The following is a 22,014-nucleotide window of genomic DNA, read 5'->3' as shown; positions in this document are numbered from 1 at the left end:
GTGTGTGTGTGTGTGTGTGTGTGTGTGTGTGTCTCTCTCTCTCAATATGTGTATGTGTGTCTCAATATGTGTGTGTGTGTGTGTGTGTGTCTCTCTCTCAATATGTGTGTGTGTGTGTGTGTGTCTCAATATGTGTGTATGTGTGTGTCTCTCTCTCTCAATATGTGTGTGTGTGTGTCTCTCTCAATATGTGTGTGTGTGTGTGTGTGTGTCTCTCTCTCTCAATATGTGTGTGTGTTTGTGTGTGTGTGTGTGTGAGTGTCTCTGTCTCTCAATATGTGTATGTGTGTGTGTGTCTGTGTGTGTCTCTCTCTTTCAATATGTGTGTGTGTTTGTGTGTGTGTGTGAGTGTCTCTGTCTCTCAATATTTGTATGTGTGTGTGTCTCAATATGTGTGTGTGTGTGTGTGTGTCTCTCTCTCTCTCAATGTGTGTGTGTGTGTGTGTGTGTGTGTGTGTGTGTGTGTGTGTGTGTGTCTCAATATGTGTATGTGTGTGTGTCTCTCTCTCTCTCAATATGTGTGTGTGTGTGTGTGTGTGTGTGTGTATATGTGTATACGTGTATATATGTATATATGTGTATGTGTGTGTCTCTCTCTCTGTATTTGTGTGTGTATTTTATTTGAATTTTATTAATCCTTTATTTTATTTGGTTACTGTCCCTTTAAGAAGATCAGCTTGTTTAGGGAAGCGTGTCCGTGAATGAAATGCCTCCGTGCTGCCTTTACTTCCGGCACTTCTTTCCTCTCGCACACTGAACCTCTAAAAACCTACAAACAAAAAAAAAAAAATATATATATATATATATATATTATTTTATTAGTTAGTGGCTGGTTAGCAGAAAAAAAGCTGCACAGTCGTCTGAAGAAGAAGAAGAAGAAGAAGAAGAAGGAGAAGAAGAAGAAGAAAGAGAAGGAGACACATTATTATTATCATTATTATTGTTATTTTGCTGAAATCATTAGAGTTAGAAGTCGCGATGGCTCCACAGATAAATGGTGAGTTCACTTAAAAGCTATAAATAAAAGTCGAAGCTACACATATATAAGTTAGATATTAATGCTTTTAAACGGGTTTATTTTACCTTCACTGTCACCATTTCACCATTTCTATTACTGCCTTTTACTTTTCACCTGTTTATTTCTCGACTGTGTGCAGCTCATAGTCACACATGCTCATATTTCACCTTTAATATACCTTAAAACATGTTATTACGTCATATTTAAGCTTAATAAGAGAGTTAAATATGTGCTTCAGAGACTTAAAACGAGACGTTGTAGCAGACGTGCTAATCAGCTGATCGTGATGCGTTTGATGTCTCTTCTAAGTGCAGGAATATTCACAATCAAAATAATGTATTGCTCAAGAAGCAAAGAAGGAAGAGATGAAGGAAAGGTGGAAGGAGGGAGGGAGGGGGGAAAGAGAAAGGAAGGAATGAGAGAAGCAAGGAAGGAAGGAAGGAAAGAAGGAAAAGAAAGGAAGGAAGGTATGAAGGAAGGAAGGGGGGACGGAATGATAGAATGATAGAAGGAAGGAAGGAAGGAAGGAAAAGGAAGGAAGGAAGGAAAGAAGGAAGGAAGGGGGGGCGGAATGATAGAATGATAGAAGGAAGGAAGGAAGGAAGAAAGGAAGGAAAGAAGGAAGGAAGGGGGGGCGGAATGACAAGGAAGGGAGGGAAGAAGGAAGGAAGGAAGGAAGGAAGGGGGGACGGAATGATAGAATGATAGAAGGAAGGATGGAATGACAGAAAGAAGGAAGGAAGGAAGGAAGGATGGAAGGAAGGAGGGAAGGACGGAAGTAGGGAAGGAAGGAAAGCAGCAGGAACCGATGATAAATAGCTGTATAAAACAAGCATGAAAATCAGTTTGTCTATTCCACTTTTCTTTTTTAAAGTATGAAAACATGTTCTTAGAAGTTTCTGAGAAAGTGGGATGAACAGCAGGGATGATTACAGGAAGACAAAAAACCCTCTTTTACAGCTCATGAAGAAGAAGGAAGGAAGGGGGATGGAAGAAGGAAGGAAGGAAGGAAGGAAGGAAGGAAGGGAGGAGGGAAGGAAAGAACCCTCTTTTAGAGCTCATGAAGAAGAAGGGAGGAAGGAAGGAGGGAAGGAAGGAAGGAAGGAAGGAAGGGAGGAGGGAAGGAAGGAGGAAAGGAAAGAACCCTCTTTTAGAGCTCATGAAGAAGAAGGAAGGAAGGAAGGAAGGAAGGAGGGAAGGAAAGAACCCTCTTTTAGAGCTCATGAAGAAGAAGGAGGGAAGGAAGGAAGGAGGGAAGGAAGGATAATCAAAATAATGTATTGCTCAAGTGTAGCCTGTTAAACAATATTGTGTAATGGACTTTTCACTCCAAGATGCAACTAAATCCCACATTATTTAAACTATGATATTTAAGATGAACACATTAAGCTGCACATGCACAAGTAGAGTTTCATGTAAAAGGACGTTAACGTGATTTTTTTGTGGTGCACAAACAGTCCAAAAATATACATAAAACTTAAGTAATGCTAAATAATATGAATAAGAGATGTCAAAATCTGTAAACTATACTCTTACGTGAGAAGAAGCTGCTATAAGAAGTTTAAAATTTTAATTGCAGAGAATGAAAATGTACAAAATACTGATCAGAAATGTGCAAATCAGTGACACATACTGCATTTTTAAGGCCGATGCCGATACTGATATTAGGGAATAATATTAATATATCGGCCAATAATCTTATACATAGAGAATATTTACATAAAACTCACTTTTTTTTTTGCAATGTTGTCATCAAACACTTGGAGGCTGACTGATATTTTACAGCTTAATCATAAACTTTATTGTATAAAATTACATCAGTGCACTGAATTTAATCATTATAAATTCCTATAAATAATAAAACACATACAACGACAAAAAAAGCATGTATATATTAAACATGAATTAAGATTAAAATACGGCCCTTATGACAATTATCAGACAACGTATTCGCTGATAACGATACATCTGTGATTGACTTATATTGAGCGATACATCAGTCTGGCTCTAGTGTAAATGTTCATAGTGTAAATAGTATATACAATGCAATTACTACTACTAATAAATGTCATTATTATAATTATGATTGTAGCCACAAGGGGAAATGTGGGGGTCCAAAGCTTTTTGTGCTAAACATAAAGAAGGAGCTCAATCGTCAAACAAGAAATGATGGAAAGAAAATGAGGTCAGTGTGAAGTTACTTCAGCTGCTTTATAACGTTGTTTAAAGAAAAGGACTGAGACAAAGCACACACTTGTTTCACCATCAGAAAGCCTGCAGGGTTTCAACCATTCATCCTCCATTCATCCTCCATTCATCCTCCATTCATCCTCCATTCATCCCAGCTGAATGAAACGTGGTGTTTATATTCAGCAGAGAGGGCTGAAATGTCTGCAGTGGATTTAATCTTTTAATTAGTCACGAACACTCCCACTGATCACTACGGCACCTTTTGCTTGTATTATGTTACCAAACAGGGAATGAAGTTGAGTGTGAGGGACTCATTGTGTCAGGTGGGCTGTAACAACTGTCAACACCTAAGCCTCAGGCCTTTTGTTCTGTTAAAAAGCAAAACTGACCATCTTTTGGGGGGGGGGTCAGCACATGATATCAGTAGTCTTTGAAAGGTTTCTGTCTTTTGTTACTTTAAGTGCTGTCGTTAGGCATGGGCCGGTATGAGATTCTGGCGGTATGATAACCATAAGCAAAAATATCACGGTTTCACGGTATGGCGGTATTTCAATTCCAGCTCTAAAATGTTCCTAAAAGGAAGAAAAATAAAGACAGATATGTTAATTTAACCTGAATCTGTAATGGCATTGTGAGGGGTCGTGGTACTCTACAGCTGCTCCACCTGAGGGATTTCTGACCAGCACTTCCTGTCTTTGACCAGCACTTCCTGTCTTTGACCAGACAAAAAACTCATACCTTAGGAACGGTATGACAGAAAATTTGGCGGTCACGGTTATCGTGGCTTTTTCAAATCGCGGTATACCTTGAACACGGTTATCATCCCATGCCTAGCTGTCGTACAAACCACCTGGCTGAAGTGAGTTATTCAAAGGCAGTGTGTGCTTGATAAGATCCAACCATGGGAAGATCAGAGTGATTGTGAACTTTCTGCTGTCTCTTTGTTGTAGCCTACAACAATATTAGTGTAGGAGCCAAAATATGTTTAGTTTATGTTTATATTTGCTTCAGCTGCACGTATTGCGTCACATGCATTGATTGACACATGGATGTGGTTTCCCCTTAAGGCCCATTTATGCTCAACGGACGTAGGAAAATGTATACGTCCGTTTCAAACCATGTTACCGTCACTGCTCACAAACTTCCATGCGTCCTTTACGTTGGCATGGATGTTAACCAATACATCCACCAGGGGGCAGCACAGAGTCAATACATCCACCAGGGGGCAGCACAGAGTCAATACATCCACCAGGGGGCAGCACAGAGTCAATACATCCACCAGGGGGCAGCACAGAGTCAATACATCCACCAGGGGGCAGCACAGAGTCAATACATCCACCAGGGGGCAGCACTGAGTCAATACATCCACCAGGGGGCAGCACTGAGTCAATACATCCACCAGGGGGCAGCACAGAGTCAAAAGGTTATGACAACAACAAACTCAAAACCAAACATGGCGACTGTGGAGAAGATATTGATAATGTTCCTCTTGCATAAAATACAAAAACGATATGTTTAAAGTTTCTTCTTTTTAAAAAAAATTTTTGTTGGCATAGACGCCCCCCTCTTGTCTTACATATGTGTGTGTGTGTGTGTGTGTGTGTGTGTGTGTGTGTACTGATCATTCTGATTGTTAGGTGTTTTATGTGTAAGTTCTGTGTTGACAAGAGTCAGACCACAGCTGGTTGTTTTTTGTTCTTGAGACAAACTATGTTGAAAACCAGTTGCGTATGATTTTCCTTATTGTCTTTTTATGATTTTTTTTTTTTTTTTTTTTTTTTGCTGTCCTAGGAAGTACTAACTCCACTGATCAGTCTTTGGTGGGAAGAGCAGAAACGTCCTGGGTTTCTGGAACATTTTGTTGTATGTGTGAAGTAGAAAATTACAGGGTTCACATTACAAGTTTTGGTTAACTTTAAGTGGATATTTTTTGCCTGTTTCATTACAATGTCTAAATTATATGAGTTTGGGAACTTAAAATCATTCTGAGTGAAAAAAAACATTTTCAAGATTTCTTGTTTAATTTTAATTTTACTTTGGTTTCCTGTTATTCTTATTAGTTGTACAAAAAACTGTTTTGTTGAAAGAACAACCAATCTTCATTCATCTTTATCAATCAATCTTTATTTGTATAGCGCCAAATCACAACAAAGTTATCTCAAGGCACTTTACACATAGAGCAGGTTCTAAACCGAACTCTTCAGGTTTTAACTTTAAAGAGACTCAACATTCCCACGTGAGACACAATGGAGAGAAAAAACTCCCTGTTGACAGGAAGAACCCTCAGGCAGAACCAGACTCAGAGTAGGCGGCTATCTGCCTCGACCGGTTGGGGTAAAGAGGAGAGGGAGGAAGGATAGGAGAGAGAAGCACAATGAATCACGTTGGTGACATTGCAAGATTATTATTGTTGGGAAATTAATATAGTTGACTGTGAGAGGTCTGCCATGGGTGCTAGTAATGGTCGTCAGAATAAGTTCAGGGCCCAGTAAAAGTTATATATGGAAAATATGGCGGCACAGCCATGCAGGTTTTGCCTAAGTGGCTTATAAATTTGGGGTTTCCTCAAAGTGGGAGAAGTCATCATGCCTCACTCCAAACTTTGAGATATAAGATGGGAGAAAGGCTGGAAGATAACATTAAGAATGCTGACATGCATGTTTATAAGAAGGGTAATAGTAAGTGGTCAAAGCAACTTGAAAGGTTGAAGCTGAGGGAGAAAGAAACAGACGATAGAGAAAGTGGAAGAGTAAGTTTAATAAGAAGGTATGAGTAAGTTTAATAAGAAGGTATGAGTAAGTGTAATAAGAAGGTATGAGTAAGTTTAATAAGAAGGTATGAGTAAGTTTAATAAGAAAGTATGAGCAAGTTTAATAAGAAGGTATGACTAAGTTTAATAAGAAGGTATGAGTAAGTTTAATAAGAAGGTATGACTAAGTTTAATAAGAAGGTATGAGTAAGTTTAATAAGAAGGTATGAGTAAGTGTAATAAGAAGGTATGAGCAAGTTTAATAAGAAGGTATGAGCAAGTTTAATAAGAAGGTATGAGTAAGTGTAATAAGAAGGTATGAGTAAGTTTAATAAGAAGGTATGACTAAGTTTAATAAGAAGGTATGAGTAAGTTTAATAAGAAGGTATGACTAAGTTTAATAAGAAGGTATGAGCAAGTTTAATAAGAAGGTATGAGTAAGTTTAATAAGAAGGTATGAGCCAGTTTAATAAGAAGGTATGACTAAGTGTAATAAGAAGGTATGAGTAAGTTTAATAAGAAGGTATGACTAAGTTTAATAAGAAGGTATGAGCAAGTGTAATAAGAAGGTATGAGTAAGTTTAATAAGAAGGTATGAGTAAGTGTAATAAGAAGGTATGACTAAGTTTAATAAGAAGGTATGACTAAGTTTAATAAGAAGGTATGAGTAAGTTTAATAAGAAGGTATGAGTAAGTGTAATAAGAAGGTATGAGCAAGTTTAATAAGAAGGTATGAGCAAGTTTAATAAGAAGGTATGAGCAAGTTTAATAAGAAGGTATGAGTAAGTTTAATAAGAAGGTATGAGTAAGTTTAATAAGAAGGTATGACTAAGTTTAATAAGAAGGTATGAGTAAGTTTAATAAGAAGGTATGAGTAAGTGTAATAAGAAGGTATGAGTAAGTTTAATAAGAAGGTATGAGTAAGTTTAATAAGAAGGTATGAGTAAGTTTAATAAGAAGGTATGACTAAGTGTAATAAGAAGGTATGAGTAAGTTTAATAAGAAGGTATGAGCAAGTTTAATAAGAAGGTATGAGTAAGTTTAATAAGAAGGTATGAGTAAGTTTAATAAGAAGGTATGACTAAGTTTAATAAGAAGGTATGAGTAAGTTTAATAAGAAGGTATGACTAAGTTTAATAAGAAGGTATGAGTAAGTTTAATAAGAAAGTATGAGCAAGTTTAATAAGAAGGTATGAGCAAGTTTAATAAGAAGGTATGACTAAGTGTAATAAGAAGGTATGAGTAAGTTTAATAAGAAGGTATGAGCAAGTTTAATAAGAAGGTATGAGTAAGTTTAATAAGAAGGTATGAGCCAGTTTAATAAGAAGGTACGAGTAAGTTTAATAAGAAGGTATGACTAAGTTTAATAAGAAGGTATGAGTAAGTTTAATAAGAAGGTATGAGCCAGTTTAATAAGAAGGTACGAGTAAGTTTAATAAGAAGGTATGACTAAGTTTAATAAGAAGGTATGAGCAAGTGTAATAAGAAGGTATGAGCAAGTTTAATAAGAAGGTATGACTAAGTTTAATAAGAAGGTATGAGCAAGTGTAATAAGAAGGTATGAGTAAGTTTAATAAGAAGGTATGAGTAAGTTTAATAAGAAGGTATGAGCAAGTATAATAAGAAGGTATGAGTAAGTTTAATAAGAAGGTATGAGTAAGTTTAATAAGAAGGTATGAGCAAGTATAATAAGAAGGTATGACTAAGTGTAATAAGAAGGTATGAGTAAGTTTATAAAAGTGTTATGAGGGAGTATATACTTGTGTCTAGATGATGCACATGATAAAATTGCACAGATGACACTTAGGGCTTTTATTGATGAGATTAAGTGATTATGACACCTTTATGTGATCATATAGGAGAGTTTCATCCAGGAGGGCGAAACATTGGCTGATTTGAAAGATCTCAGATAGCATTGTTGAAGTAACTCATAAAACCTCCCAAACCTGTGGGGCCAGCTGACTGGGATAATGAGTGTGAGGAATGCCTTGGGGGTGGAATACCACTAGTCAAAAAGTTTGTCACACAGGTCACATGATCCACAACCGCCCTAAAACAATATTGAACAGTGTTCATAACATGAAAGATGCTCTGCAGCAGGAGCGTAATGAAATCCTTGGGAAGGGTCAGGATAAAAGAGACCAACAAATGAAGAGATCTGAAGCTACAGTTGATTCAGAAGATTTGGCTGGCCTACTAGGCTGCAGCTGACACAGGTTATAATAATAATAATAATAATAATAATAATAATAATACATTTAATTTGTATTGCACTTTACATTTCAGCAATCTCAAAGTGCTACAGAGCAGAAAATAAAAAGAAAAGGTTAAAAGAGAACATATAAAAGATAAGTTTTTAGGTCTCTTTTAAACACATCTGCAGTCTGTGGGGCCCTCAGGTAGTCAGCGAGGGCGTTCCACAGCCTCGGGGCTGCAGAGGAAAGGGCCCGATCACCCATGGTGCGGAGCCTGGCTCTGGGGGCTTGGAGGGTGTTTATGTCTGTCACGGACAGTCAAATCTGATCTGAGTGTTTGGAGCTGTTCAGACTCAGACACATCGGTCCAAATGAGATTTCAAAGTTAGTTTCAATCTGGTTTTTTAAAAATCAGATTTGATGTGATTTATGACTGTTCAGACTTCATAAGAGCCGTCTGGTTCCAATCTAGATGGGCTAAGAATTTGGCTTGCAATGTGAACGCAGCCTAAGCCTCAGGCCTTTTGTTAAACTAGATAAGACATCAGAAGCAAAACTGACCATCTTTTGACCTTTTTGACCCAGTAGGGGGTCAGCAGATGATATCAGTAGTCTTTGAAAGGTTTCTGTCTTTTGTTACTTTACGACTTCATTTGTTGTACTCACAGACTGTATAAAAGAAATGGACGTAACATCCGTGACGTCACCCATTGGTTTGTGGACTGCTGCTCGGAAGCCAATAGTATCGAATCTAGGCAGCGCCATCTTGAAAATTTCAGGTGCATGCTGGGAAAAATAAAAACACGGATTCTACTTATATGGGCGTGAGGTGGAGCCATGGACGGACGTATGGGCGGGACCAACGGCGGAGCGGGGAGGCTGCGATTGGTTGCAAGGGCTGGATCTCGAGGACATTGGTCAATCAACCTGTCAATCAGGACGTAGCCACGCCCTAATGCATACCCTGCTTTATCGTCACATATAAAATCAGGGAGGCCAAAATGTCCCAAATGAACATCATACTGCATTGAAGAAGGCTTTAAACTAGCGATTGAGACCATAAACACATTTTGAAAACGTTTACTGAGGTTAGAAATCAAGTGAGAAGTTGGACAGTTTCTCCGCTCTAATCATGACCCAATATATGAAATAAGAACTCCATATGTTGTCTCCATCATGTCTCGCTCCGTCTGTCTTTCTTTTTTTCTTTCTCTCTTCTTTTCTTCTTTCTGTCTTCCTTTCTTTCCTTTTATCTTTCTTTGTTTGTTTCTTTCCTTTTATCTTTCTTTGTTTGTTTCTTTCCTTTTATCTTTCTTTGTTTCTTTCTTTCCTTTTATCTTTCTTTGTTTGTTTCTTTCCTTTTATCTTTCTTTGTTTCTTTCTTTCCTTTTATCTTTCTTTGTTTCTTTCTTTCTCTCTTTCTTTCTTTCCTTCTTTCTTTCTCTCTTCCTTTCTTCTTTCTGTCTTCCTTTCTTTCCTTTTATCTTTCTTTGTTTCTTTCTTTCCTTTTATCTTTCTTTGTTTCTTTCTTTCTCTCTTCCTTTCTTTTCTTCTTTCTGTCTTTCTTGCTTTCTTTCCTTCTATCTTTCTTTTTCTTCCTTTCTTTCCTTTCTTCTTTCTGTCTTTCTTTCTGTCTTTCTTTCTCTCTTCCTTTCTTTTCTTCTTTCTGTCTTTCTTGCTTTCTTTCCTTCTATCTTTCTTTTTCTTCCTTTCTTTCCTTCTTGCTCTCTTCCTTTCTTTTCTTCTTTCTTTCTTTTTCTTTCTTTCTTTCCTTCTTTCTCTCTTCCTTTCTTTTCTTCTTTCTTTCCTTCTTTCTTTCCCTTTCTTTCTTTCTTTCTTTCTTTCTCTCTTCTTTTCTTCTTTCTGTCTTCCTTTCTTTCCTTTTATCTTTCTTTGTTTCTTTCTTTCCTTTTATCTTTCTTTGTTTCTTTCTTTCTCTCTTCCTTTCTTCTTTCTGTCTTTCTTGCTTTCTTTCCTTCTATCTTTCTTTTTCTTCCTTTCTTTCCTTCTTGCTCTCTTCCTTTCTTTTCTTCTTTCTTTCTTTTTCTTTCTTTCTTTCCTTCTTTCTCTCTTCCTTTCTTTTCTTCTTTCTTTCCTTCTTTCTTTCTTCCCTTTCTTCTTCTTTCTTGCTTTCTTTCCTTCTTTCTTCCTTTCATATGTTGTCTTCATCATGTCTCGTGTCCCGCAGCTCGCTCCGTCTGTCTTTCTTTCTCTCTTCTTTTCTTCTTTCTGTCTTTCTTTCCTTCTTTCTTCCTTTCATATGTTGTCTTCATCATGTCTCGTGTCCCGCAGCTCGCTCCGTCTGTCATCATGGACTCTGAGAACGACGTGCCGATGAAGGAGTACGTGAAGATGATGACCGATATGATCGTGCTGTGTGCCACTTTGGCTCTGTCGCTCTTCTTCTGGGTGCTGTCCCTCGTCATCAGCACCTACTCAGGTACGCTGCACCCAACCCTGACGATGATGATGATGATGATGATGATGATGATGACGATGATGATGATGATGATGATGATGATGATGATGATGATGATGATGATGATGATAATTATTCCTTCCTTCTTTCTTTCTCTTTTCCTTTCATTCCTTCTTCCTTTCCTTCTTTCTTTCATTCTTTCTTTCCTTCTTCCTTTCCTTCTTTCTTTCATTCTTTCTTTCCTTCCTTCTTCCTTTCCTTCTTTCCTTCCTTCTTTCTTTCTTTCCTTCTTTCCTACCTTCTTTCTTCCTTTCCTTCCTTCTTTCTTCCTTTCGTTCCTTCCTTCTTCCTTTCTTTCCTTCTTCCTTTCCTTCTTTCCTTCCTTCTTTCTTTCATTCTTTCTTTCTTTCCTTCTTTCCTACCTTCTTTCTTCCTTTCCTTCTTTCTTTCTTTCCTTCCGTCTTTCTTCCTTCCTTTCCTACCTTCTTTCTTCCTTTCTTTCCTTCTTTCTTTCTTTCTTTCCTTCTTTCTCTCTTTCTTTCTTTCCTTCTTTCTGTCTTTCTTTCTTTCTAACTTTCCTTCTTTCCTTCCTTCTTTTCTTTCTTATTCTGAAGATGTAAAATAGCACTCAATGATTAATGTGTGTGTGTGTGTGTGCCTGTGTGTGTCTGTGTGTCTGTGTGTCTGTGTGTGTGTGTTCACAGGCACACTGCAGCCTGTGTCGCCATGGCGATGGTTGTTCTCCATCTTGGTTCCTCTGGTGGTGACGGTCAGAGCGCTGAAGAGACGCAGCCTCGATAACTCAGGAGCTCTGGGAGGTGAGCGACACGTTACTCTTCTTTACTATTATTCCTTCCTTCTGTCCTTCCTCCCTCCCTTCCTTCTGTCCTTCCTCCCTTCCTTCCTTCTGTCCTTCCTCTCTCCCTTCCGTCTGTCCTTCCTCTCTCCCTTCCGTCTGTCTTTCCTTCCTTCCTCTCTCCCTTCCTTCTGTCCTTTCCTTCCTTCCCTTCTTATTTCCTTCCTTCCTTCCATCTGTCCTTCGTTCCTTCTGTCCTTTCCTTCCTTCCCTTCTTATTTCCTTCCTTCCTTCCATCTGTCCTTCCTTCCTTCTGTCCTTCCTCCCTCCCTTCCTTCCTTCCTTCCTTCCTTCCTTCCATCTGTCCTTCCTTCCTTCTGTCCTTCCTTCCTTCTGTCCTCCCTCCCTCCCTTCCATCTGTCCTTCCTTCCTTCCTTCCATCATCTGTCCTTTCTCCCTTCCTTCCATCATCTGTCCTTCCTCCCTTCCTTCCATCATCTGTCCTTCCTTCCTTCTGTCCTTCCATCATTCCCTCCATCTGTCCTTCCTACCTTCCTTTTTTACTTTCTTCGTTCCTTCCTTCCATCATCTGTCCTTCCTTCCTTCCTTCCTTCCTTTTATCCTTCCTCCCATCATCTGTCCTTCCTTCCTTCCCTCCATCTGTCCTTCCTTCCCTCCTTCCTTCCTTCCCCCCATCTGTCCTTCCTACCTTCCTTTTATCCTTCCTCCCATCATCTGTCCTTCCTTCCTTCCCTCCATCTGTCCTTCCTACCTTCCTTTTATCCTTCCTCCCTTCCTTCCATCATCTGACCTTCCTTCCTCCCTTCTTTCCATCATCTGTCCTTCCTTCCTTCCCTCCATCTGTCCTTCCTACCTTCCTTTTATCCTTCCTCCCATCATCTGTCCTTCCTTCCTTCACTCCATCATCTGTCCTTCCTTCCTTCCTTCCTTCCTTCCTTCCTTCCCTCCATCTGTCCTTCCTACCTTCCTTTTATCCTTCCTCCCATCATCTGTCCTTCCTTCCTTCACTCCATCATCTGTCCTTCCTTCCTTCCTTCCTTCCTTTCTTTCTTCCCTCCCTCCCTTCCTTCCTTCCATCTGTCCTTCCTTCCTTCCTTCCATCATCTGTCCTTTCTCCCTTCCTTCCATCATCTGTCCTTCCTCCCTTCCTTCCATCATCTGTCCTTCCTTCCTTCTGTCCTTCCATCATTCCCTCCATCTGTCCTTCCTACCTTCCTTTTATCCTTCCTCCCATCATCTGTCCTTCCTTCCTTCACTCCATCATCTGTCCTTCCTTCCTTCCTTCCTTCCTTCCTTCCTTCCTTCCTTCCCTCCATCTGTCCTTCCTACCTTCCTTTTATCCTTCCTCCCATCATCTGTCCTTCCTTCCTTCACTCCATCATCTGTCCTTCCTTCCTTCTGTCCTTCCTTCCTTCTGTCCTCCCTCCCTCCCTTCCATCTGTCCTTTCTCCCTTCCTTCCATCATCTGTCCTTTCTCCCTTCCTTCCATCATCTGTCCTTTCTCCCTTCCTTCCATCATCTGTCCTTCCTTCCTTCTGTCCTTCCATCATTCCCTCCATCTGTCCTTCCTACCTTCCTTTTTTACTTTCATCGTTCCTTCCTTCCATCATCTGTCCTTCCTTCCTTCCTTCCTTCCTTTTATCCTTCCTCCCATCATCTGTCCTTCCTTCCTTCCCTCCATCTGTCCTTCCTTCCCTCCTTCCTTCCTTCCCCCATCTGTCCTTCCTACCTTCCTTTTATCCTTCCTCCCATCATCTGTCCTTCCTTCCTTCCCTCCATCTGTCCTTCCTACCTTCCTTTTATCCTTCCTCCCTTCCTTCCATCATCTGACCTTCCTTCCTCCCTTCTTTCCATCATCTGTCCTTCCTTCCTTCCCTCCATCTGTCCTTCCTACCTTCCTTTTATCCTTCCTCCCATCATCTGTCCTTCCTTCCTTCACTCCATCATCTGTCCTTCCTTCCTTCCTTCCTTCCCTCCATCTGTCCTTCCTACCTTCTGTCCTTCCTTCCTTCACTCCATCATCTGTCCTTCCTTCCTTCCTTCCTTTCTTTCTTCCCTCCATCTGTCCTTCCTTCCTTCCTTCCTTCCTTCCTTCCCTCCATCTGTCCTTCCTTCCTTCCTTTTATCCTTCCTCCCTTCCTTATTCTCTAATGCAGCTCCTGATGGTGGATGTGCAGTATTGAAGCAGCTTCTCCATCTTGTCCGTGTGTGTTTATCTTTTCTTTTTTTTTTTTTTTTTCCAGCTCTCCTCGTCGGCTTCGTGCTGACGATGGCCAACTACAGCTTCTTCACCTCTCTGCTGACTTTCTTCTTCACCTCCTCCAAACTGACCCGCTGGGGAGGAGCGCAGAAGAAGAAAATAGACCCCGATTACAAAGAAGGTGAGCTTGCGGCGTTACGTGTTTGTTACGTTAAACATCGACCAACACTAACACACTCAAAAACTCATTTGTCTCCCGTGCCATCAAACTGTACAACTCCACCTTATCTTAACCCTCCTGTTGTGCTCCCGGGTCAATTTGACCCCATCTCTTTTGACTGTTCCTCACTTCCTTCCTTCTCTCCTTACTTCCTTCCTGTTTTCCTCCTTCCCTCCTTCCTTCCTTCCTTCCTACCTCATTCCTTCTTTCCTCTCCTTCCTTCTTTCCTTCCTTCCTTCTTTCCTCCTTTCCTCCCTTCCTTCCTTCCTTCCTCCCTCATTCCTTCTTTCCACTCCTTCCTTCCTCTCCTTCCTTCTTTCCTTCCTTCCTTCTTTCCTCCTTTCCTCCCTTCCTTCGTTCCTTCCTCATTTCCTTCTTTCCCCAATTCCTTCCTTCCTCTTTCCTCCCTTCCTTCGTTCCTTCCTCATTTCCTTCTTTCCTTCCTCCCTCCCTCTTTTCCTCACTTCCTTCCTTCCTTCTTTCCTCCTTTCCTCCCTTCCTTCGTTCCTTCCTCATTTCCTTCTTTCCTTCCTCCCTCCCTCTTTTCCTCCCTTCCTTCCTTCCTTCTTTCCTCCATATACTTTCCTGTACATATACATACATATACATATATATATAGATATATATCAATATCAATAAATCAATAAAGTTACTATTTATCTATCTATCTAATGTCATATTTTAACGTAAAGTCTTTGTGTGTTTTTTTTTTTTTTAAGGCGGTCAGAGGAATTGGATCCAGGTTTTCTGTAACGGAGGCGTTCCCACAGAGCTCGCCCTGCTTTACATGATAGAGGTTCAACTTCCTTCCTTTTTATTATTAAGCTTGATGTCAGTTATAATTATGATGTCATCTGCTGTAAATATGTAAATCAGTGGGGTGGGGGGCTGGGGGGGGTCAAACATGAGGCACGCGGGGCCAGAACCGGCCCTCTGAGGGGCACAATCAGGCCCACTTTCCTTCCTTCCATCTGTCCTTCCTCCCTTTCATCCTTCTTTCCTTCCATCTGCCTATCCTACCGTCCTTTTTTCCTGTCTTCGTTCGTTCGTTCGTTCCTTCCTTCCTTCCTTCCTTCCTTCCTTCCTTCCTTCCTTCCTTCCTTCCAGCCTTTCTTCCGTCTTTCCTTTCTTCCATCTGTCCTTCCTCCCTTTCTTCCTTCTCTTCCTTCTTCCTTCCTTCCTTCCACCCTTTCTTCCGTCTGGCCTTTCTCCCACCTGTCCTTCCTTCCTTCCTCCCCTCCATCTGTCCTTCCTCCCTTTCTTCCGTCTTTCCTTTCTTCCATCTGTCCTTCCTCCCTTTCTTCCTTCCGTCTTTCCTACCATCCGTTTTTCCTTTCTTCATTCGTTCATTCTGTCCTTTCATCTGTCCTTCCTTCTCTTCTTCCTTTCTTCCACCCTTTCTTCTTCCTTCCTTCCACCCTTTCTTCTGTCTGGCCTTTCTTCCACCTGTCCTTCCTTCCTTCCTTCCTTCCATCTGTCCTTCCTCCCCTCCATCTGTACTTCCTTCCTTCCATCTGTCCTTCCTCCCTTTCTTCCTTCCTTCCCTCCATCTGTACTTCCTTCCTTCCATCTGTCCTTCCTCCCTTTCTTCCTTCCTTCCCTCCATCTGGCCTTCCTTCCTTCCTCCCCTCCATCTGTCCTTCCTCCCTTTCTTCCTCCCATTCTTCCTTCCTCCTTTTTTTCCGTCTGTCCTTCCTTCCTTCTATCTGTCCTTCTTACCTTTCTTCCCTCCTTCCTTTTGTCTCTTTCCTTCCTTTCTTCCTTCCTTCCCTCCATCTGGCCTTCCTTCCTTCCTCCCATCCATCTGTCCTTCTTCCCTTTCTTCCACCTGTCCTTCCTTCCATCTGTCTATCCTTCTTACCTTTCTTCCCTCCTTCCTTTTGTCTCTTTCCTTCCTTCTCTTTTTATTTCCTTCCTTCCTTCCTTCCTTCCCTCCATCTTTTTAACAACCCTAACCCTTGTCCCCTGTGATGTAAACGCTGCAGGTGGGTCCAGGTGAGATACCCGTTGATTTCGGTAAGCAGTACTCCGCCTCCTGGATGTGTCTCTCTCTGCTGGGCGCGCTCGCCTGCAGCACCGGAGACACCTGGGCGTCCGAGGTTGGGCCCGTCCTCAGCCAATCACAGCCCAGACTCATCACCACCTGGAAGGAAGTCCCGGCAGGTGAGACGTCACATGACACTGACATGATTGTTTTTGCTCAATTAATCGATTAGTTTGGTCTGAAAGTGGTTAAAAATGGTTCCTGAAGTCAGAGATGACGTCTTCAAATTTGGATATTTGGACAATTTCTCTTTAAAAATGACTCAAAACAATGAAAGTATGATCTCCCTCTCCTCCTCTCTTTCTTTCTCTCTCTCTCCCTCTCCCTCTCCTCCTCTCTTTCTTTCTCTCTCTCTCCCTCTCCCTCTCCTCCTCTCTTTCTTTCTCTCTCTCTCCCTCTCCTCCTCTCTCTCCCTCTCTCCCTCTCCTCCTCCTCTCTCATCCTCTCTCTCCCTCTCCTCCTCTCTCTCCCTCTCTCCCTCTCCTCCTCCTCTCTAATCCTCTCTCTCTTCCTCTCCTCCTCTCTCTCTCCCTCTCTTCCATCCTCTCTCCTCCTCTCTCTCTCTTCCTCTCTTTCTTTCTCATCCTCTCTCCTTCTCCTCTCTTTCTTTCTCCTCCTCTCTCCCCTCCTCCTCTCCTCCTCTCTTCCTTTCTCTCCCTCTCCTCCTCTCCCTGTCCTTTCTCTCTTTCTTTCTCCTCCTCTCTTCCTCTCCTCCTCTCTCTCCCTCTCTTCCATCCTCTCTCCTCCTCTCTCTTCCTCTCTCTCTCTCCTCCTCTCTCTTCCTCTCTCTCTCTCCTCGTCTCTCTCCCTCTCTCCCTCTTCTCCTCCTCTCTCATCCTCTCTCTCTCCTCCTCTCTTCCTCCTCACTCATCCTCTCTCTCTCTTCCTCTCTTTCTTTCTCATCCTCTCTCCCTCTCCTCCTCTTCTCCTCCTCTCTCATCCTCTCTCTCTTCCTCTTCTTTCTCATCCTCTCTCCCTCTCCTCGTCTCTCTCCCTCTCCTCCTCCTCTCTCATCCTCTCTCTCTTCCTCTCTTCCTCTCTCTCCCTCTCTCTCCCTCTCTTCCATCCTCTCTCCTCTCTCTCTCTCCTCCTCCTCTCTCATCCTCTCTCCCTCCTCCTCTCCTCCTCTCTTCCATCCTCTCTCCTCCTCTCTTCCTCTCCTCCTCTCCCTCTTCTCCTCCTCTCTCATCCTCTCTCTCTTCTTCTTCTTTCTCATCCTCTCTCCCTCTCCTCCTCCTCTCTCATCCCCCTCTCTTTCTTTCTCCTCCTCTCTCCCTCTCCTCGTCTCTCTCCCTCTCTCCCTCTCCTCCTCCTCTCTCATCCTCTCTCTCTTCCTCTCTTCCCCTCTCTCCCTCTTCTCCTCCTCTCTCATCCTCTCTCTCTCTTCCTCTCTTTCTTTCTCATCCTCTCTCCCTCTCCTCCTCTTCTCCTCCTCTCTCATCCTCTCTCTCTTCCTCTTCTTTCTCATCCTCTCTCCCTCTCCTCGTCTCTCTCCCTCTCCTCCTCCTCTCTCATCCTCTCTTTCTTTCTCATCCTCTCTCCCTTCTTTAACTCTTACCCAACCTGTATTTCTATTATAATTATAATTAATAATTTGAACCACAAATGTGTGATGTGTTCATGTTTGCTTTACATTTTGATTCTATTACAGTGAAAATAGATTCACAATCACTCTCATATCATGATCTTATGGTCTCTATAATAAGAATATAACAGACAGGAAATCAGCTCAACATTCATCACACCCTTTCAGAATAAAATGCGTATTATTTTAAGAACCAGAGCTGCTAATGTCACACCAGAGTCATGTTTAAATGCTACGTTAGAAGAATGACACGCTGCCCACGGCTCTAACGTCTGGAGGATCAAATCTTTATTGGAAACCGTGAAAAAAAAAAAAAACCTTGGAAAGATTTCTTAGAAATGTTTCCTCTGAACACTGATTCATTATACTCCTCATTACGCCATTACTAAGTCCTCTCTCCCTCTCTTCCTCTCCTCCTCTCTTCCTCTCCTCCTCTCTCTCGCCCTCTTCTCTTCCTCTCCTCCTCTCTCCTCCTCTCCTCCTCTCCTCCTCTCTCTCTCGCCCTCTCCTCGTTTCTCTCCCTCTCTCCCTCTCCTCCTCTCTCTCCCTCTTCTCCTCTCTCTCCCTCTTCTCCTCTCTCTCCCTCACCTCCTCTCTTCCTCTCCTCCTCTATCTCCCTCTCCTCGTTTCTCTTCCTCTCTTCCTCTCCTCCTCCTCTCTCATCCTCTCTCTCTCTTCCTCTCTTTTTTCTCATCCTCTCTCCCTCTCCCTCTCCTCCTCTCTCTCTTCCTCTCCTCCTCTCTCTCCCTCTCTCTCTCTTCCTCTCTCCCTCTCCTCCTCTCTCTCCCCTCCTCTCTCCCTTTCCTCCTTTCTCTCCCTCTCCTCCTCTCTTCCTCTCCTCTTCTCTTCCTCTCCTCCTCTCTCTTCCTCGCCTCCTCTCTCTTCCTCTCCTCCTCTCTCTCCCTCTCCTCCTCTCTTCCTCTCCTCCTCTCTCTCCCCTCCTCCTCTCTTCCTCACCTCCTCTCTTCCTCTCCTCCCCTCTTCCTCTCCTCCTCTCTTCCTCTCCTCCCCTCTCTCCCCTCCTCCTCTCTTCCTCTCCTCCTCTCTTCCTCTCCTCCTCTCTCTCCCCTCCTCCTCTCTTCCTCACCTCCTCTCTTCCTCTCCTCCCCTCTTCCTCTCCTCCTCTCTTTCTTTCTCCTCTCTTCCTCTCTCCCTCTCTCTCTCTCTTCCTCTCTCCCTCTCCTCCTCTCTCTCCCCTCCTCTCTCCCTTTCCTCCTTTCTCTCCCTCTCCTCCTCTCTTCCTCTCCTCCTCTCTCTCCCTCTCCTCCTCTCTCCCTCTCCTCCTCTCTTCTTTTCCTCCTCTCTCTTCCTCTCTCTCCCTCTCTCTTCCTCTCCTCCTCTCTTCCTCTCCTCCTCTCTTCCTCTACTCCTCTCCTTCTCTCTCTCTCCCTCTCCTCCTCCTCTCGCTCTCTCTTCCTCTCTTCCTCTCTCTTTCTCTCTCTCTCTTCCTCTCCTCCTCCTCTCTCTTCCTCCTCTCCTTTCTCCCTCTCTCTCTCTCCTCCCCTCCTCATCTCTCTCTCTCCCTCCCTCTCCTCCTCTCTCTTCCTCTCCTCATCTCTCTCCCTCTCCTCCTCTCTTTCTCTTCCTGCCTATTCCTCTCTCTTCCTCCTTTCTCCCTCTCCTCCTCTCTTCATCTCCTCCTCTCTTCCTTTCTCTTCCTTCCTCTCTTCATCTCTATCCCTCTCTTCCTTTCTCTTCCTTCCTCTCTTCATCTCTATCCCTCTCTTCCTTCCTCTCTTCATCTCTCTTCCTTCCTCTCTTCATCTCTATCCCTCTCTTCCTCAAATGTTTCCCCTGAACTCTGCTTCTTTATGCTCATCATTAAATCATTTTTAAGTCCTCTGTTTTTTGTTTTTTTTTAACCTCTCCAGGAACAAACGGAGGAGTCACTCCCGTCGGATTGGCCGCCAGCTTCCTGGGCGGGTTGGCGGTGGGTGGCGTTTACTTCGTGACGCAGCTCCTCCTGGTGGGCGACCTCCACCTGTCCGACCCTCAGTGGCCCATCATGGTTTACGGAGGCGTAGCCGGTCTGCTGGGGTCCATGCTGGACTCCTTCCTCGGAGCTCACCTGCAGTATTCAGGTAGGACACAAACTCACATTACATGGAGACTTTACAACTATTGTTTTCCATTAGATTTATTTAATATAAAAGTTATAATCCTCCTCTCTCTTCCTCTCCTCCCTCTATTCCTCTCTTCCTCTCTTTCCGTCTCTCCTCCACTCCTCCGTTCCTCCTCTCTCTCTCCCTCTCTTCCTCTCTCTTCCTGTCTCTCCTCCGCTCCTCCGTTCCTCCTCTCTTCCTCTCTCTCTCCCTCTCTTCCTCTCTCTTCCTCCTCTCTCTTCCTCTCCTCCCTCTATTCCTCTCCTCCTCTCTTTCCGTCTCTTCTCCACTCCTCCGTTCCTCCTCTCTCTTCCTGTCTCTCCTCCGCTCCTCCGTTCCTCCTCTCTTCCTCTCTCTCCCTCTCTTCCTCTCTCTTCCTCCTCTCATCCACTCCTCCGTTCCTCCTCCCTCTATTCCTCTCCTCCTCTCTTCCCGTCTCTCCTCCACTCCTCCTCTCCTCTCTCTCTCCCTCTCTTCCTCTCTCTTCCTCCCTCTATTCCTCTCTTCCTCTCTCTTCCTCCTCTCATCCGCTCCTCCGTTCCTCCTCCCTCTATTCCTCTCCTCCTCTCTTCCCGTCTCTCCTCCACTCCTCCTCTCCTCCCTCTATTCCTCTCCTCCTCTCTTTCCGTCTCTCCTCCACTCCTCCTCTCTCTCTTCTTCTCCTCCTCTCTTCCCGTCTCTCCTCCACTCCTCCTCTCCTCCCTCTATTCCTCTCCTCCTCTCTTTCCGTCTCTCCTCCACTCCTCCTCTCTCTCTTCTTCCTCTCCTCCTCTCTTTCCGTCTCTCCTCCACTCCTCCTCTCCTCCCTCTATTCCTCTCCTCCTCTCTTTCCGTCTCTCCTCCACTCCTCCTCTCTCTCTTCTTCCTCTCCTCCTCTCTTCCCGTCTCTCCTCCACTCTACTGTTCCTCCTCTCTTCTCCTCTCTCTTCCTCTCCTCCCTTTATTCCTTTCCTCCTCTCTTCCCGTCTCTCCTCCACTCCTCCTCTCTCTCTTCTTCCTCCACTCCTCCTCTCATCGGTTCCTCCTCTCTCTCTCCCTCTCTTCCTGTCTCTTCCTCCCTCCTCTCTTACTGTCTCCTCCTCTCCTCCCTCTCTTCCTCTCTTCCTCCTCTCATCCACTCCCCCGTTCCTTCTCTCTCTCTCCCTCTCTTCCTGTCTCTTCCTCCCTCCTCTCTTACTGTCTCCTCCTCTCCTCCCACTCTCATTTTCTTTCCCTCTCCTCCTCTCTTCTTCCTCCACTCCTCCTCCTCTCTTCCTCTCTCGCTCTCTCCTCCTCAACTCTTCCTCTCTCCTCCTCCACTCCTCCTCCTCTCTCCCTCTCTCCTCCTCCACTCCTCCTCTCTTCCTCTCTCCCTCTCTCCTCCTCAACTCTTCCTCTCTTCCTCTCTCCCTCTCTCCTCCTCCACTCCTCCTCTATTCCTCTCTCCCTCTCTTCCTCCTCCACTCCTTCTCCTTTCTTCCTCTCTCCCTCTCTCCTCCTCAACTCTTCCTCTCTCCCTCTCTCCTCCTCCACTCCTCCTCCTCTCTTCCTCTCTCCCTCTCTCCTCCTCCACTCCTCCTCCACTCCTCCTCTCTTCCTCCTCTCTTCCAGGCTTCGACGCCAGCATCGGTAAGGTTGTGAGTTACGAGTCGGCCACCACTCGGAGGATTTGTGGGAAACCGATTCTGGACAATAACGCTGTGAATCTTTTCTCCTCCGTCCTCGTGGCGCTCGTCCTGCCGGGTCTGGCCTGGGGAATGTGGCCCCGATAAGATCATCATGATTTAAAACGAAAAGGAAAGAAAAGGAAAGAAAAGGAAGAAAAGGAAGAAAAGAAAAGAAGAGTTTAAAAAAAATAAATGCTGACTGATGAAAACGAGTGTTTCATTGCTCTGACTCAGAGGGGTCAAACATGAGGCCCGTGGGCCAGAACCGGCCCGCTGAGGGGTCCAATCCGGCCCTTTTTCATTCCTGTCTTCTTTTCCTTCCTTTCCTTCCTTCCTCCTTTTTTTCTTCCTTCCTTCCTTCCATCTTTCCTTTCCAGTCTTCTTTTCCTTCCTTCATGTCTTCTTTCCCTTCCTTCCTTCCTTCCTTCCTTCCTTCCTTCCTTCATGTCTTCTTTTCCTTCCTTCCACCTTCGCTCCTCCCTCCCTCCTTTCTTTCTTTCTCCCTACCATCCTGTCTTCCTTCCTTCCTTCACTCCTTCCTTTCTCCCTTCCTTCCTACCTCCCTCCCTCCTTTCTTTCTCCCTTCCATCTTTCCTTTCTTCCTTCCCTCCTTCCTTCCTTCCTTTCTCCCTCTCTCGCTCCCTCTCTTCTTTCTCCCTTCCATCCTTCCTTCCCTCCTTCATCCTTCCTTCCTCCCTCCCTCCCTCCCTCCCTCCTTTCTTTCCCCCTTCCATCTTTCCTTCCTTCCTTCCTTCCTTCCTTCCTTCCTTCCTTCCTTTCTTTCTCCCTTCCATCTTTCCTTCTTTCCTTCCTTCCTTCCTTCCTTCCT

General features: G+C 43.8%; 1 protein-coding gene across 1 annotated transcript; it reads left to right on the top strand.

Moving 5' to 3' along the window:
- Positions 1 to 812: 812 nt before the first annotated feature.
- tmem19 (transmembrane protein 19) lies at positions 813 to 21,805 on the top strand. The gene is made up of 8 exons (XM_053344016.1): positions 813 to 997; positions 10,445 to 10,592; positions 11,276 to 11,389; positions 13,632 to 13,769; positions 14,528 to 14,604; positions 15,794 to 15,971; positions 19,309 to 19,518; positions 21,130 to 21,805. The coding sequence occupies exons 1-8, from the start codon at positions 995 to 997 to the stop codon at positions 21,288 to 21,290; spliced, it is 1,029 nt and encodes a 342-aa protein (XP_053199991.1). The 5' UTR covers positions 813 to 994; the 3' UTR covers positions 21,291 to 21,805.
- The last annotated feature ends 209 nt before the right edge of the window (positions 21,806 to 22,014 follow it).

This window comes from Scomber japonicus, chromosome 23 (assembly GCF_027409825.1).
Source record: "Scomber japonicus isolate fScoJap1 chromosome 23, fScoJap1.pri, whole genome shotgun sequence".
Taxonomy (NCBI): Eukaryota; Metazoa; Chordata; class Actinopteri; order Scombriformes; family Scombridae; genus Scomber; species Scomber japonicus.
The sequence above is the reverse complement of the archived record's forward strand: the minus strand, read 5'-3'. Positions and strand labels throughout refer to the sequence as shown.

Excerpts from the sequence above, each read along its gene's own strand:
- tmem19 (XM_053344016.1), top strand. Across the intron at positions 11,390-13,631 it reads TAACTCAGGAGCTCTGGGAG|CTCTCCTCGTCGGCTTCGTG; the intron begins GTGAGCGACACG and ends TTTTTTTTCCAG. Across the intron at positions 14,605-15,793 it reads CCCTGCTTTACATGATAGAG|GTGGGTCCAGGTGAGATACC; the intron begins GTTCAACTTCCT and ends TAAACGCTGCAG.